Below are 16,527 nucleotides of genomic sequence, written 5' to 3'. Positions count from 1 at the left end.
CTCTGAAAACCTCGCTGCACGTTTAGCTCATTTAGCCACTGCCTGGAGTCACCTCCCGTGGCAAGTGGGCTTGGAAATGAAGAAGAGTCAGCGCAGATGAAATCGCTATCTTCCCAGCTGGGGCTGGAAGATTGAAGATTCTGATATCGTAGCTGGCTGGGGCCAGTTTTCATTTTAGCAAAGGAAGGTAGGGGTGTGAGACTGTAGTTGAACTTCAAGAAGCAGGCTGGGCCCCAGCAGGAAACATCTGAGCAAAGGGGCAGAGTCAAAAGCCCTCTTCATTGTGGTCTTGGACGAAATCAAAGAAGAAATGTGGAGTCCTCCAGCAAGTGAGTCCCCAGCGTGAACTTTTTGGGGACCATCGTGTAACTCCTTTCTGTGGCTGGATTTTAACTATTCTATTCTTTGATTGTTCCAGGGAGAGGTCAGCAGAGCCTCTCTGCTGGGTTGTTGAATGTGCTTTGGTGTTATTTTGTGTGTGTGCGTGTGTTGTGTAATCAAATGTCAAGTCTTAACAGAAAGCTGGGGCAAAGGGACACATTCTGGTGTTTTCTGATTTTATTTAGTGCAATGTCTGAAAACCCAGAGAGTGTTCACAGAGCCAGCAGTAACCCCTACTATTGTACAGTATTATCACTCAATTGTACTGTCACATCATCCCAGCTGAAGAGGTGAGGGGCCATGTTTATTTCGTTGTCAAAGTCTAATCATGAAACAAAATGGCATTTGTTAAGAAACCAACAAAAGATGACAATTCAGAAGGTATTTCAGGACCCAGGAGGGACCCAGGCAAGTGAGAAGATATTGGAAATGTAGACAAGTGTCCTTGATCTCCCCCCTTCACCCATTTTGTTTTCTCCTCTGTAAAATGGGCTGTAAGGATTCTCATAGGGGTGGAGAAGATTCAAATGAAGGCTCACGAGTATGTTACCAATAGCATCTCCCAAAACATCTGCTCCTAAATGCCAAATCAATAATTTGCTTTCAAGAATCCACCCCACCAGCAGCTCAAAACCCAGTCATATTCCTGAGTTCCTTAGAATTGTCCCGGATGTAGGGAGTTCTTTGGCAAATTCAAAAGGAATGTGCTTTTGAGTCAATCCTCAAGAGTAACTGTAGACCTGCCATGGGTGCTCAGACAGGACCAATCTTTCAGTAGTGGACAAACCTACTAGCAAATGGCCCTTTGTAGATTAAAAATATTAAATATGTAGTATAAAGTCAGTGTGTTGGGTGAGGCCACCTCAGGCACCATGTTTCTAATCCTTCAGGCTGACAAGTCTGATGAAGAAGGATAGTGGCTGAGAAATAATTCACAAGCAGTCAGTTAAAGTTTCAGTGGAGTCAGCTTGCTTTATTCCATGGCTATGTCTTCATGCGCATTTCCTCACATCTGCTTCTCTGCTAAGCTTTCTGCTATCTCTTTCTTTGCCAAGCAGCTTCTCACTGCTTCTCTCCTAATTCTCTGCCTTTTGCTGCTCCTCCTTGTCCTCCCCCCAGCCAGCCTCTTTTATTTTGTATTTAAGACAGTGAGGTGTGGGCAGGTCTGGCCATTCAGGTGGGATTAACATCACAAAAGAAGAGGTTAGGGAAACAGGAAGTTGGGGCAGGATTACAATCCTCCACGTCCCCTGCACATGGTCTCTCTCACCATCTCAATTGTATCACACAAGACTCTTCTGAGCAGAGCCTCCCTTCCCTCTGAACCTAGGAGCAGGGATCAATAGAGACCAATAGAGATCAATCCCAACCCATCCTCTATGTTTTGTCTTTCTTTTCCGTTTTTTTTGGGATTGGGGGGTGGGGGCTGCCACACCTAGCAGCACTCGGTATGCTCCTGGCTCTGCACTCAGAAATCGCTCCTGGCAGGCTCAGGGGACCATATGGGATGCCGGATATCGAACCCAGGTCTGTCCCAGGTCAGCTGCGTGCAAGGTGAACGTTTTACTGCTGTACTATCACTCTGGCCCAGATGTTTTGTTTTTAAAAAGAACTCCCAAACTCACAGAGCTGTTTTTCACTCAGGGATCCCGGTGGCAGCAAGAACACAGTGAAGAAAATCAACAAGGATAAGTCCATGGGTCAAAAGTGGGAGAACTTCATCACAGCCCCAAAGGTAACTGGAGGCTCCCACCTCCCTCATGTGCACAGCAGCCTGGTCAGCTTCTCTCCACAGGTTCCTGGACCATTGTTCATCCCTACAGACCCCTCTGCCACCAGGTTGTTCTCAGAGCAAAGGAAGTTGAAACTTTGTGCAGTTGGCTGGAGTTTGTCATTTTCATGGCAATATGTACTATGGGTTTCAAGAGGGTTGGCATAGGTTGAGTGGGCAGCACTTGGTGGAAGGGGAACTGTGGGAGGGTGCAGGCAAGGTGCTGATTAGAGACAGGTGAAAGATGTGGTTGTGAAGCCTGGAGCAGAAGATGCTCCATTTTGTCGAATCAATGTTAAGTTTCCATTTAAGATGATATAGCTGGAGTCCTCAATGGATATTTAACACTTCCTTTGGTACTGGTGGAGTGTTTCACCTTCTCTTTCTTTTCACCTCCCAAATCGATGATGAGAACCACTAGAAGGATTCCGCCCATTTTCGGGGTATTAGACTCTTACCCCAATTTATTACTTTTTTCTTTTTCAGGCAAAACCACATAACTTGAAATAGCTGGTCTTGCCTCCAGTTAGAGGGGGAAATAAGGGAGGCCTCAAGACCAAACAGATGCAAGACTACTAAGTAATAGGTTAGATACAGAGGGGACCACATATTCTAGCCGCCCTGGGGGTGAGGGAAGAAGAAATGGGAGGGAAGACAAAAACGGACGGGTAGGGAGAACAATGTGGTGATGGATGGGAATCCCTCCTGATTTTATGTAAATATGTACCTAAAATATTATTGTCAACAATATGTAAGCCACTATGATCAAAATAAAATTATATTATAAAAAAAAAAGATGAACAAGGCTAAGTGTCCCTTTAAATGCTAAGTTTTCATCCCAAAATAATGACTGCAGATCTCAAGGCCCTATAAACCACAATATACCACCCTAAATATCTAGCTATAAAAGGACAGGATGAAACACCCTAGAGGGGGCCGGGAAGGTGGCGCTAGAGGTAAGGTGTCTGCCTTGCAAGCGCTAGCGTAGGACGGACCGCGGTTCGATCCCCCGGTGTCCCATATGGTCCCCCAAGCCAGGGGCGATTTCTGAGCGCATAGCCAGGAGTAACCCCTGAGCGTCAAACGGGTGTGGCCCAAAAACCAAAAAAAAAAAAAAAAAAAGAAAGAAACACCCTAGAAACACCCTAGACAACAGCCAATCAACTAAAAGGTCAAGACTTTTTGCTTCTAGCCCTATATAAACTGGCTTGTGACCCTTGGGGGATGGGAGCATTGTCCCCTGCAAGAGGTGGCCCTAGCTGGCCAGATTGTAGCTTATTGGTAGATAGAATAAAGCTCTGGTTTGCTTTATTTCAACTGTATGGTCTTGTCCTTTGACTCTGGACCCTAACAGTGGTCAGAAGGAAATAAACACACCTTGCTCTGTCTTTTCAGTCAATAAGTCAATGTGCTTGCTCTCTTTCCCACTCTCTCACTTTCATGTTCACGCTCATGCACACTTACAGTCTTCTATCTCTCTTATTCAGGAATGAGTGGTTCAACCAGAGTAAGGCTTTGAAAACATTTGCAAGGGGTCACCCCCAAAGGTGCACAAACCCCCTGTAGGATTTCTCCTGCTGCTGGCCAGCCTTATTACAGGTATTAAAGTTTGGGGCTCTTGCCTGATGGTGTTTGGAAGCCCTGGGAGCCACAGGGGCTACTTCCAAGCCACACAATGCAAGGGATGGGATGAAGGGCCTCACCCCTGCCAGGCATGTGCTCTGCAGGTGCATCTCTCTGGCTCCAAGTGTTTATTATTAAGACTACACAGAAGGGTTGGAGCAGAGAGCACAGGGTTAAGGCACTTGCCTCGAATTTGCACCCTGAGCACCACCAGGTATGTTCTCCAAACTAATTAAAAACAAGTAAACATCAAAGGACAATTCTCATCACCTCAAACTATTTCTTTTTTTTTTTTTGGTTTTTGGTTTTTTTGGGCCACGCCTGGTGACACTCAGGGGTTACTCCTGGCTATACACTCAGAAATCGCTCCTGGCTTGGGGAACCATATGAAATGCCAGGGGATCAAACTGTAACCCTTCCTAGGCTAGCACGTGCAAGGCAGATGCCTTACTGCTTGCACCACTGCTCCAGCCCACCCCAAATTATTTCTAACTCTCAAATTGCCAATGTACCAACTCAATAATCAAGAGCCATAAGGATGCTGATAATAATGGCAAGAGGTGACGTGGAGATGCACACAGGAGATGAAGATGCTGCCCTGTGTCCTGGAGCAGAGAACTAGGTGTAATGCTCACCTGTAACCATTTCCAAGCACAATAAAGTGAAGGATAACCTGCAGAATCACTATGAAAATGTCAAAATGCTGAGGCTGGTGGTTGCAACCTTTTTGTTGTTGTTTTTTTGGGCCACACTTGGCCAAACTCAAGGGTATTTCTGGCTTTGCTCTCAACAATTACTCCTGACAGTCTCGGGGTACCATATAAGATGCTGGAGATTGAACCCAGGTCTACTGCTTACAAGGCAAAAACCCTACCAACTATGCTATTGCTCTGGCCCCAGTTGCAACATCTTAAAAACCATGTTAGACATGATTGCAAGGGGCCAGGTCCCATGCTTCAGAAGGAAGCTCTTTAGAGGGATTCTCCAGCCTGCCATCTTAATAACCCTATGGGGTCATTCACCTTATCCCCAGGGATGTGGGTAGGGCTGGAAGATGCAACTCAGAGAAGTGACTTGCATGAAATCACACAACTGGGTAATGAACGAAAGCCCAATGGTCCAATGTGGGGGCATTAACTCAGCAGTAATCTCCCTGCCCATGCATGTTCTTCATGGCACCATGAGTGAAATTTCACCTGATGAAGAGAGCTCCATATTCTTGCTCTCTTCTCTTACCTGGTTGTTTCGACAACTGAGGAGAAAAGGCCTTTGTTTTTATGATGAAAAGTTGCTATGGAGATACTGTGTGCATCTGACTTTGACGCACAAAAGAGCAGTGGTTATTTCAAATCCTTTTTGGAAGGAAGGAAGGAAGGAAGGAAGGAAGGAAGGAAGGAAGGAAGGAAGGAAGGAAGGAAGGAAGGAAGGAAGGAAGAAGGAAGGAGGAAGGAAGGAGGAAGGAGGGAAGGAGGGAAGGAGGAAGGAGGGAGGGAGGGAGGGAGGGAGGGAGGGAGGGAGGGAGGGAGGAAGGGAGGGAGGGAGAGGGAGGGAGGGAGGGAGGGAGGGAGGGGAGGGAGGGAGGGAGGGAGGAAGGAAGGAAGGATAGGAAGGAAGGAAGGAAGGAAGGAAGGAAGGAAGGAAGGAAGGAAGGAAGGAAGGAAGGAAGGAAGGAGGAAAGGGAGAGGGAGAGGACGGGAGGGGAGGAGAGAAAGGAGAAGAAAATTATTTGTCAGGAATATTGTTGACTAAAATTGAAGAAGGGAATACAGTCTGCACTTGAACTTGATCTCTCAGGGGATTCCCTGGGAAGTCCAGGGCTGCTGGGAGGCCAGTGCAGGGGAGACAGGACACTCAGGCTCCAGGGAACCAGCATAGCTGCTGTGACTTGGAGATTCACCTCCATCCCTCCTGACCTCAGTTTCTTCACCTGGTCCAAGAGCACTTGGAAAACGAGATTGCAATCAATCCCCATAGCAACTGCTAGTCAGAACCAAGCATGTGGCGTCAATGAAAATAAGAATCAAGCTGTGGGACAGTCGGGAGTGGCGAAGCTGTAGCATACAGGAAGCTTCGTACACTGTTATGGGGATGGGGGTGGAAGGGTGGGTTGTGAACCTCCACTCAGATCAAGCTCCTTTCATGAAGCCATGAGATTGAGAACCCAGAGTTTATCATTTTCTTTTTGCTTGTTTGTTTGTTTTTGGGGGTCACACCCGGCAACGCTCAGGGGTTACTCCTGGCTCTATGCTCAGAAATCGCTCCTAGCAGGTTCAGGGGACCATACAAGAACCTCAATTTTTACATCAGAGGTCCCCAGTGCAAATTTGGACAATGAAATGTGATCCCCGCTGGGCGACCAGTTTAATATCAGTTCCCGCGCTTCTATGATATTAGAAGGAATCTAATTGAAGGAAATCTGTTCCTCTGTGAGTTCCCCAAACATGTAGTATGTGGTTGCTTCTGAGGTGGAACATAGCAGTGAGTTAATACCACTCACTACACACACACACACACACACACACAACATTTAAGGATTTCGGTTGACTCAGTCTGATATCAGGGGCACAACAAACTCCTGTCACATTTTCCCCTTTCCCTCTTCTACCCCTCTCAGTGAACCAGTTGGCTCTCCACTTAGGATTTTCTAACTGGGCTGGTTAACTGGATTTGAACTAATGGCACCCTGAAGATCACAAGATGGAATCACAGGGCAAGGTAGTGGCTCTGGGCCATCCATTCACCATGCTTTGGAGAAAAGAAAAAACAACAATACAAGTAATAAGACCGGGCCAGGATCCTGCTGACTCATAGTTCAACCTTCCAGCTTGCCCTGCAACACACCCTTCTCTGCCTTGAGAAACACAGAGGGTGACAAGAGTCTTTTTACCAGAGTCGGGAACCCATGTTATCCCAGATGCTTCTGAAGGAGGCCTAGCTGGTATTATATGCATTACCCTTGAGCTCTGCCAGTGTCTCTCCTAGAGACAGGGCATCAAGACTGACAGTTGGCCAGGGAGGGGGGCGGTTGAAAAGCCTGAAGAGGTCTGGACCAATGTCCCAACCAAGGCTGCCCTGCAGCAAACTCCTAACATGTCAGAGAAGAAAACCTGCCCATTGGCATTGGCTTTCCCTTTATCACAGTCTTGTGGCATTCACCTGTTCTCATGGATAAGTTTGTCCCTTGCTTTTCTTCATTTGCATGGAATTTCACTGAGGATTGGGGGTGGGAGGATGGCCAGGAGGAGAGGTCATGGCCTATGTCCCATGTCCCTATGTCCATCATCTTTATCTCCCCCTTCCCTTCACCAGATCCTGCTCCTTTGCAGCCAAGAAACTCCTCCTCTGCTCCCTTTTCTAGTGCAGGGAAGTTCTCCACAAACCCAAGGCCTCTTGCAGTGCCCAATCTCAAAATTACTGCTGATCCCTTGCAGCAATGAGCCCCTAAAATGGACCCCAGTGGACAAAGTTCACTCCTCTTGATTGGATGTTTATTAAACATGGCTGTAGCCTTTGCTCCCTGGCTTCTTCCTGGTAGTAGTGAATACTCGGAGTTTCCAATGAATTGATCCGATCTATTTAATATAAACAATAGGCCAGGTAGTTACTAAGCTCTGACTTGAGGAGAAACTCTTGTCCCTGTAAACCTAGCATTTTAAGAGTCCCAAATAACCACTAACATGGGTTCAAGGGCAATTTTAGTGACCCCCCCCCCCCCGCAAAGGATTTTAATGTATCTTTAAACAAGCATTAGCAACAACAATTGCTTTGGTGGAAGTTTGATCTGGGTTTGAATCTTGGTTCTGCCACTTTCTTTTGGTTTTCTTTTTTACCCTCCTTGATGCCAGGGATTGAACCCAGAGCTTCATCCAAGAGAGGCAATTTGGTCTCCAATGAACCACACTCCCACCTCACTATGTAAGGAGAAGAAAGTATCAAAAACTTTCGAAAGTCTCAAAAACTCAAAGTCTCAGAAGGAGCACTAGTCATAAAAACATGCAGTCATACATTTAGACTTCTATGTCCACACACAGACACAAACACACACAGACACACACACACACACACACACACACACACACACACACACACACACCCTGCAGTCCCAATTCTTTCTGGCTCCTTTTCATCCACAAGCCCATATTCCTTTCACAGAACTTTCCTAGCCCCTAGAGGCTTTAGGGGTTGTGATCTGGACCTTTCTAACCACCAAAATCTTGCCTCTCCCCCAACCGTGCCCCCAAGAGCATACCACCACACCACCATCACAACAAGGCCTCTTACTCTGCCTTCTAGAAGTTTCTTTATCTCATCTTCTGTAGAAAACTTCAGTGGATTCAAAGCCCCATTAGTGGAGACCTGGGCATCAATCAGAAGTTAATGTGTGCAAAACTTAGAGTTCAAACCAGGAGGAAGCCACAGAAACCAGACCCAGTTTCTCCCCTCAATTAGACATCAACACTGAAGGTCTCCCCAGAAGATAAGTTCAAAACTACTGTAAATTGTGGCAACATCTTGGGGCTATGGCTTAGCCTCCTGGGGTGACCTGAATGAGGAGCAAAAATGATGCTTGCATGCTGTCTAGTCCAGTCTTTATGGAAAACCATATGGAGATTCCTCAAAAAACTGGACACTGAGCTCCCATAGGATCCAGCTATACCACTGCTAAGGATATAACCCAAGGTGGGCCTTCTGCACGCCTATATTCATTGCTGTGCTATTTACAATAGTCAGACTTTGGAAACAACCAAGATACCCTTCAACAAATGAATAAAGAAACTGTGGTACATCTTTGCAATGGAATACTAAGCAGCCACCAGGAGAGATGTAGTCATGAAATTTTCCTATACATGATGGATATGAAAACTATTGTGTTGAGTGAAATAAGCCAGAGGGAGAAAGAGACACAGAATAGTCTCATTCATCTATGGGGTTTTTTTTTTAAAGACATTATTGTAATAATCCCAGAGAAAATAGGGTTGGAAAGTCCATCCCAAGACAGGAAACTTACCAAAAAGAGTGGTGAGAGCAGTTAGAGAAATAACTACACCAACAACTATCATGATAATGGTAGTGAGTGAGAGAAGTAGAATGTCTGTTTCAAAGACAGGATGAGATGGGGGGCATTGGTGATGGGAAGGTTGAACTGGTGAGGGAGGTGTTCTTTTTATAACTGAAGTCCAACTACAAACATGTTTGTAATCATGGTGCTTATCACGGTGTTTAAATAAAGATACTATTTAAAAAAGACATTATTGTAATACAAGATCAAGGTGCTTAAATAAGCACTATTTTAAAAAGACATTATTGTAATACAAGATTAAGGTACTTAAATAAAGAAATTATTTTTTAAAATAAAGAATAATACTTCCTGATAGAATAAGCCCTATCATGTCTGCCTCAAATAATATTCCATATAAATGACTTTGATGCGTACAGGACCCATTTCAGACCCAGGCTAGTCATACTGGTGTTTGGAAAGAGTCCAGAAGAGTTTGCCTTCAGGCCAGGTCTTCACCCTCTGCCCTCACCTTTCTTCCTATCTCCATTTCTCTATCTCTTCGTTCTCTCTCTTCCCTCTTCCATCAACTTTTCTGAAAGTCTATTCTCTCTCCTTCAGACCAAGAAATTCAAGCTCCCAGGGATCCGCACCACCTGCCGCAAGCCCAGCCGGCGAGGTTCCATGATCAGCCTTTCTCGGACTAGTGGGGGGTCTTCGCCCCAGAGCAGTATGGTCTCCGTGAACCCCGCTGCCTCCGACGAGCACCCAAGTATTATTGCTCAGGGCAAGGACATTGAGGATAATGAGTCTTCTTCCACCAAACTAGAGGAAGAAAACCTCCATCTCAGTAAGTATCCCCCAAGATGGGAAGAGTCAAGGTTAGGCTTCAAGAGCCCCTTCTGCTCCCCAACCCAAGGGTATCTCGACCTCTTCAATTTTCTGGAGTTTCCTTCACTTTTTCTCAATGATTATCAGAGATCAACTTTCCTGTTCAAGTTACTGAGCCTTCTTTTTCTTGGGAGGCAGCCATAGGCACCAATGACTCATCTATAGATGGGTCTGTTCCATAAATACCATTTTATTTTAATAGCATTCTATTTAGCCCAATGAACAAAAAAATTATCATTTCAACATCTCTAAACGATTGAAATTCAGGAAATACCTTCTATGTTTTATATTATGTAAAATTTGGTGCCGACCTTTCTTAACAGCTTTATGAAATGTTGTACGTGGGGTCAGAGTGACAGCACAGTGATAGGGCATTTGACTTGTATGTGGCTGACCCAGGATGGACCCAGGTTTGATCCCTGGCATCCCATGGTCTCCTGAGCCTGCAAGGAGCAATTTCTGAGTGCAGAGCCAGGAATAACCCCTGAGCACCGTTGGGTGTGGCCCCAAAACAATAATAACAAATATGTTGCTTGCCTTCCAGAAAAGTCACTTGCTTTAAGTCCAACTCAATGAGTTTTAGTAAACTCAGAGTTGAGAGCATTCCCTTAATCAAATTTTAGACAACTGCCATGAACCTTAAGATTTTTAAGGCAACTTTTCTCCATTCCAACCCCTTACCTACACCCCTAACCCTGCTTCAAGTAACTACAAACCTTCCTGTCTTTGCTGAAGATTTTCTATGGAAGTTTCTTCCTGCTGTGTTTTCAAAACCCAAATATTTCCCGATGGTGGGGAGCTAGCTCCTGTACATTATCTGTGGAGAGCTGAGTTGTCTCTCATGATTAACAAAACAATATACTCTTTGAGGCTGAGCTGGAAAACTGGAACCAGAAGGAAATGTGGCTGGATTCTATATGCCATGTTAAAAATTCATTCCCAGTGCATCTAGCTTCAGATCAAGTAGTACAAAGAGTTAGGCAAAAAAAGACATGGAGGAGCAGGAGAATATAGAGGGAAGGTTAATTTTTCTGCATGTGGATGGTCTGGGTTTGATTCCTGGCACCCCATATAGTCCCAACACTGTCAGCAATAGGCAGCCTCATAGAAGGCATATACCATAATCTCTCTCTCCCTCTCTCTCCCTCTTTCATTCCCTCTCTCACACTCTCTCCCCTCCTCTCTCTCAGACTTAGTTATGGTCTTATAGTAAGTGCAAAGGATGTTGGGAAATTAGGCTAGTAAATACACACACACAGACACACAGACACACAGACAGACAGACACACACACACACACACACACACACACCACCTCTATTCAATTCTCTGTTGCTGACAAAAGGGAGGAGTGTGAGCTCCCTGCAGCAACATACCAATGATGTCTTAGTCACCTTTCGTCATCACACAGTAGGTACACAACAGACCTGAAACCTCATTTCCAGAGACTGACAGCCCAGTGAGAAAGTCCTTCCACTTCTGCCTCCTCCCTCACCCTTTCCCTCTAACTTAACCTCCTTCTCATTTGTCACTGCCTTAACCAACAAAAAAAAAGTAGATTAATTTTTCCTTTCATTGCCTTCTAAACCCTCCTCAAATTGATTCCAAGTTCGTGAATCCTATTCTGAGAGACACACATAGGCCCAAGGTCTCATTTGCAGACCCTAGCTGCATAATGATGTCTTTGTGGACGCAAATGATGAGGCACAGCGGGTCCTGGCCCCTCTATGGACTGATACCCTCCCCAATCGATGGCAGGGGCTCTGCAGAGAAATTGAAGCCTCAAAGCCCTTCCTGTTCCTTCCCAGGCAGCACCCAGAGACAGGCCCCATGTGATGCCATCATGTCCTTCCAGCTAGTCCACAAATGACAGTGCCAAGGGATCATCACCCTCAGCTAGTGTGGTAGGGTAGCACATGGAATGGAACTCACCATCTCCCAGGGTGGGTTGAGTCAGGGTGGAAGGGACACCCTACCTACCTACCTCCTTTCTTTTGTCTCCTTCCTTTCTTCCCTCCACATTCAGCACCAGCCTTTTTCCATAAATCTCAAGGTTGAGAGGTCCTGTCATTAAATTCAATCAAAAGTGACCTAGATCCATGCTAAAGCCCAGGCCTCTGGCCTCCAAGAGTGTTTCCTGAGCACGAGGGCCTGGCCCAAAAGTCAGGAGCATCCTCTCTGCAGGGGAGGGAAATGGAGAGTGGGGGGGGGGGTGCACTGGGTCCTGGATAGAGTGGGAGAATGTCCCCACCACAGGCCAGAGTGGTGCCACCCTACCAAGGAGCTATGCTGCCTCCTCTACTCAGTGGCTCCTTTTCTAGCTCCTTCCTGTCCCGAAGCACTGGCAAGGTCTGGCGGTGGCTCTGTAGACAGGTCACCTGCCTCTCAGGGTTCTAGTCCTAGAGTCGCAGAAGCCATGTCCAGCTATGAGCAGGGCCCTGCCCTGCATATGCCTGTCTCCTGTGCACCCCTGAACCTCCTCTGCTTCCCTCAGATCTGCAGAAACTCCTGGAGTTGGTTCGGGAAGACGCCCACAGGAGTGTCACTATAGAGGCTGAGTTGCCCAAGAAAATACCCAGGTAATTCTGTTTCTCCCACCCGGGGACCAGGTCTCTGATGGGAATGTCACTGGTCCCAGCAATGAGGCATTTTCACTGGGACAAACACTGAACTCCACGCTCTGTTCAGGAATTGCCTCTCTGAGTTATAATAACACCCAAAGTACTCTATGACCTAGATACCATTTCCTTTATTTAAAAAATAAGGAAATAAAACTCAGAGAAGCTTATTCACTTCTTCCAGTTAATGAATGGGAAGGTCATTACTCAATTCTAGATTGAGTGGGATTTTTTGGGGGGGGGCGGGAGAGTGGACTGTGGTTATACCCAATGTTGCTCAGAGGCTATCATAAGTAGTGCTAGAGATTTGAACCTGTATGCAAGGCAAATGCCTTAACCCCTCAACTCTCCAGCCCTCAACTCCAAATCTCTCCAGGGCCAAGAATTCTTCTCTTCATTGCTCTGCTACACTGTTTTCTGAGAGTCCAAAGATGAGTCCTTCATTGTCTCCCCCAATTGGTATCACTCCTACTGACATTTGAGGGCCGGACACCACTCAAGGCAGTGCTGGGGTTGAACTCAGGTTCTTTCACATACTAGACTTACTCTCTACCACCTGAGCTGTCTCCCTGACCAAAGATATTAGTTCTTTCCATGAACACGTCTAGACACGTTTGCCTTGCATGCAACAGACCTGGGAGGGACCTGGTTCAATCCCTGGCATCCCATATGGTCTCCCAGCCTGCTGTGGGGCAATTTCTGAGTGCAGAATCAGGAGTAACCCCTGAGCGTCACTGGGTGTGACCCAAAGACCAATCAATCAATAAATCAATCAATTACAATAAAGGTTAAAAAAGAAAAGAAAGAAAAACTCAGGTCCCTGAGAGTAACAGGAGTATCTGATCAGGTTTGGGTGAGGTGGGACTGGGATTCGGAAATTTCTCCTATGGAATATTTTTAGGCTGATGCTCAGGAGGAAGCCTGAGAAAGAACAAAAATTGGGGAACAATGGGGATGAGGGGCAGGCGAGAACATTCTATGCTCAAGCATAGTTAAGGGGACTACAGCTTCTTCACAAAACATGAGGCAAACTGGGGTGGTGGAAGTGTCTGCATCTATGTGTCTAGAGTCCTTGCACCTAGGTCCCTGGAGGATTCCATGTTCTAGTCTAGGACTTCTCTGGCATTTTGTCAATTCATGTAACAAGCTCACAGGGTCAGATTTGAAACTAGGGTGCCCTCCTCCTGGTGAAAACCATATCTGCTGATCTGTGGCCTCTCAAAGCCTCCAAGACCAGATAGGCATAAAGCAGACAGAGATTCTGCCCCAAGTGTGGCTCCCTTCTGAGTAAGCAAATTTCTTCAGAAAAATAAATGAGGGGCCAGAGCTGTTGCACAAGTTATAAGACGACTGCCTTGCAAGTGCTAGCCTAGGACAAACTGTGGTTCGATCCCCTAGTGTCCTATATGGTCCCCCCAAGCCAGGAGTGATTTCTGAGCACATAGCAAGGAGTAACCTCTGAGTGTCAATGGGTGTGGCCCCAAAACAACAACAACAACAAAAAAAAAAAAAAACCAGAAATGAGGCACTAGAAGTATTTCATCATTGCCTTCAGCCTACTAGGGTTCCGGGGATAACTTCCTTGTAATTTTTATTCCCATAATTACAGTTCACCCAGAATTCTCCACTGTACCAGCCCGCACCCTTTGCCTCTTCATGATGAATTGACTACAGCTTCCTCCACTCATATTGGGGACCCCAAAAATGGTGGCACTTGGGCATAATGAAGATGCCAGCTGCTCTACTCCATTTTTCAGCCTCTGAGACAAGTGATGAGGAACTGTCAATGCCAGGAGGAACCCTGGTTTTGGAGCCAAACTGACCTAGGTTCCCAACCTGGTGCTTTTAAGCACTCACTCCCTCAATCTTCCCCTCAACTCCCACACACTCATTTCTACCTCAAGACCTTAGAGCATCAAAGCATTGGAAATGGCAACAAGCAGACTCACAGCAATCTCCTTTTCCCCTCATTTTCTTGCTGTGACAGTAGGCAAGTGCCAGTGAGCCTAATTCCAATTCTCTAAGCTGAGGCTCCTTTGATGTTTATATTAATTTTTTGTGTGGGTTTTGGGTCACACCCGGCAGTGCTCAGGGGTTATTCCTGGCTCCATGCTCAGAAATTGCTCCTGGCAGGCACGGGAGACCATATGGGTCGCTGGGATTCGAACCGATGACCTTCTGTATGAAAGGCAAATGCCTTACCTCCATGCTATTTCTCCAGCCCTGAGGCTCCTTTGATGATTCAACCCAACGGGTTAAAGTGTGCTTCATATGACATCATCCTTGCAAAGCATCATTATTGGAATGAGTAGAGTGCTTTACTCCCATGACTCATTTTAAGCATTTCTGCATTAAACATATGAGCATGTGCCTGGCAAGGTGGAAGCCTTCAATAAGTGGGAGTGAAGAAGGGAGGTGGATGATGTTGCCTGTCACTTCCAATTCACCTCATGGAGATTGCCTTGCCTTCCTTGCCCAACTGATTTTTGTTTTTATTTGTTTGTTGGGGCACACCGAGCAGTGAGCAGCGGTGAGTTGTTACTTCTTTTTTTTTTTCTTTTTGTTTTTTGGGCCACACCCGGTGATGCTCAGGGATTGCTCCTGGCTATGCGCTCAGAAATCACTCCTGGCTTGGAGATCCATATGGGACGCCGGAGGATCAAATCACAGTCCGTCCTAGGTTAGCACGGGCAAGGCAAGCAGACACCTTACCGCTGCACCACTGCTACGACCCTTTAGGTGCTACTTCTGACTCTACACTCAGAAATCGTTCCTGGCAGGCTCAGGGGACCATATGAGATACCAGGAATCAAACCAGGTCCACCCTAGGTCAACCCCCTGCAAGGCAAACGCCCTACCACTGTGCTATCATTCCAGCCCCATTGCCCAACTTATTGGAGAGGAACAGCCAGGAGGTGTATGAATGAATAAGGTCACCTAATGTTAGAAACCAAAGAAGAGCTGGCTTCCCACAAAACTCACTCCTTGTCCACTGTTACGACAAAGCTAGTTAGCCAGAGAGCAAAAGCTGACTGCACTGTCCTACCCTGTTCATTTCTTCTGCCATCAATCCCTACATGACCTCTGGCTGCCACAGTAGAACAGAGGTGGAGGGAAAAAATGGTGTGAAACAAACTGGGGATGGGAGTGGATCCAAATCTCTGAGCACTCATGCCAGGAAGCTGCATGGCAGACAAGCTCTTTGAGGACACAGAAGCTCCTCAATCTAAACAGGCAATTGCCCTCTCTACTGCCTTTGGTAAAATGCTTGACTGTGTTTCTTCTTGCTTTGTAGTATCACAGCATTGCTCAAGCAAACCAAGAGTGATTCTAACAACAAAGACATGCAGAGCATACTCAAGTCAAGGTAGGAGGGGCATGGGCCTGCAGCAGGTAAGTAAGGTCAGGGGTGGGGGGTGCTAAGTAGCCCAGGTCATTTCAGAGATGTTTTTTGCCCAGCAAAATTGGGACAGAGCAGGGTATGTTTCCCCTTCTCACTGGAAATACTTTATCTCCCAAAACTGAGGAAGCATATCCACCTATAGATCATAAAATTTAAATTTCCCTGGAGTGAAGGGATACAATGTGAGTGTTAGAAGACTCCTTCCCAGGAGGGCAGAGAGATAGTACAGTGGGTTGAGCATTTGCCTTGCATGCAGCCAACCCAGGTTCCGTTCCCAGCACTACATATGTTCCCTGAGCAGCACCAGTGTTCCCTGAGTGCACAGGATCTCTAGGTTACTCCTGTAACCCCGGAGCAGTGCTGGGTGTGGCCAAAAAAAGAGAGAGAGAACCCATTCCCTTCTTACTGGGTGACTCATGTATGGAGCAGAGGTCTACTCCCAAATTCATTTATTTACCCTATTATGTCAGGGACTATGTTAGATTGAGGGGGTTATGTCCAAACAGAAAAATGCAGACTAAATCTCCGTGGGAAGGTAATAATGGTTTTGTTTCTTTATATTTTCCTCTGGGAAGACTATACTTTTATTTTTTTGTTGTTGTTGTTTCTTTGTTTGTTGCATCTCATGGACACTTTGACCATCTTAGAAAGCCTTTGGAATCTCTTTTTCTTTTACAAGCCAACTATAAATTAGAAAGGCTTACAAAAAGATCTATAGGAATGTAGATTATAATACTACAAGCAAATGTGGGCTATTGTAAAATACGAGCTTCCTTAAATTGATGTGCTCTATAATAAGACTTAGTATCCAGGTCCAAGAACGGCCATGATTTTGGATTGGTATC

The 16,527-nt window shown here is 46.1% G+C and overlaps 1 protein-coding gene across 1 annotated transcript in view; it reads left to right on the top strand.

Moving 5' to 3' along the window:
• Nucleotides 1-16,527, top strand: part of CCDC60 (coiled-coil domain containing 60) — a 75,820-nt gene that overhangs the window by 49,381 nt on the left and 9,912 nt on the right. Inside the window, exons 6-9 of the mRNA XM_049787778.1 lie at nucleotides 2,026-2,116; nucleotides 9,393-9,621; nucleotides 12,156-12,240; nucleotides 15,575-15,646. Of these exons, the coding sequence (XP_049643735.1) occupies nucleotides 2,026-2,116; nucleotides 9,393-9,621; nucleotides 12,156-12,240; nucleotides 15,575-15,646 (477 nt within the window). The remainder of the gene's footprint in view (nucleotides 1-2,025; nucleotides 2,117-9,392; nucleotides 9,622-12,155; nucleotides 12,241-15,574; nucleotides 15,647-16,527) is intronic.

The sequence above is a fragment of the Suncus etruscus genome, chromosome 15 (genome assembly GCF_024139225.1).
Source record: "Suncus etruscus isolate mSunEtr1 chromosome 15, mSunEtr1.pri.cur, whole genome shotgun sequence".
NCBI lineage: Eukaryota > Metazoa > Chordata > Mammalia > Eulipotyphla > Soricidae > Suncus > Suncus etruscus.
This window is presented reverse-complemented; position numbering and strand designations above follow the sequence as displayed.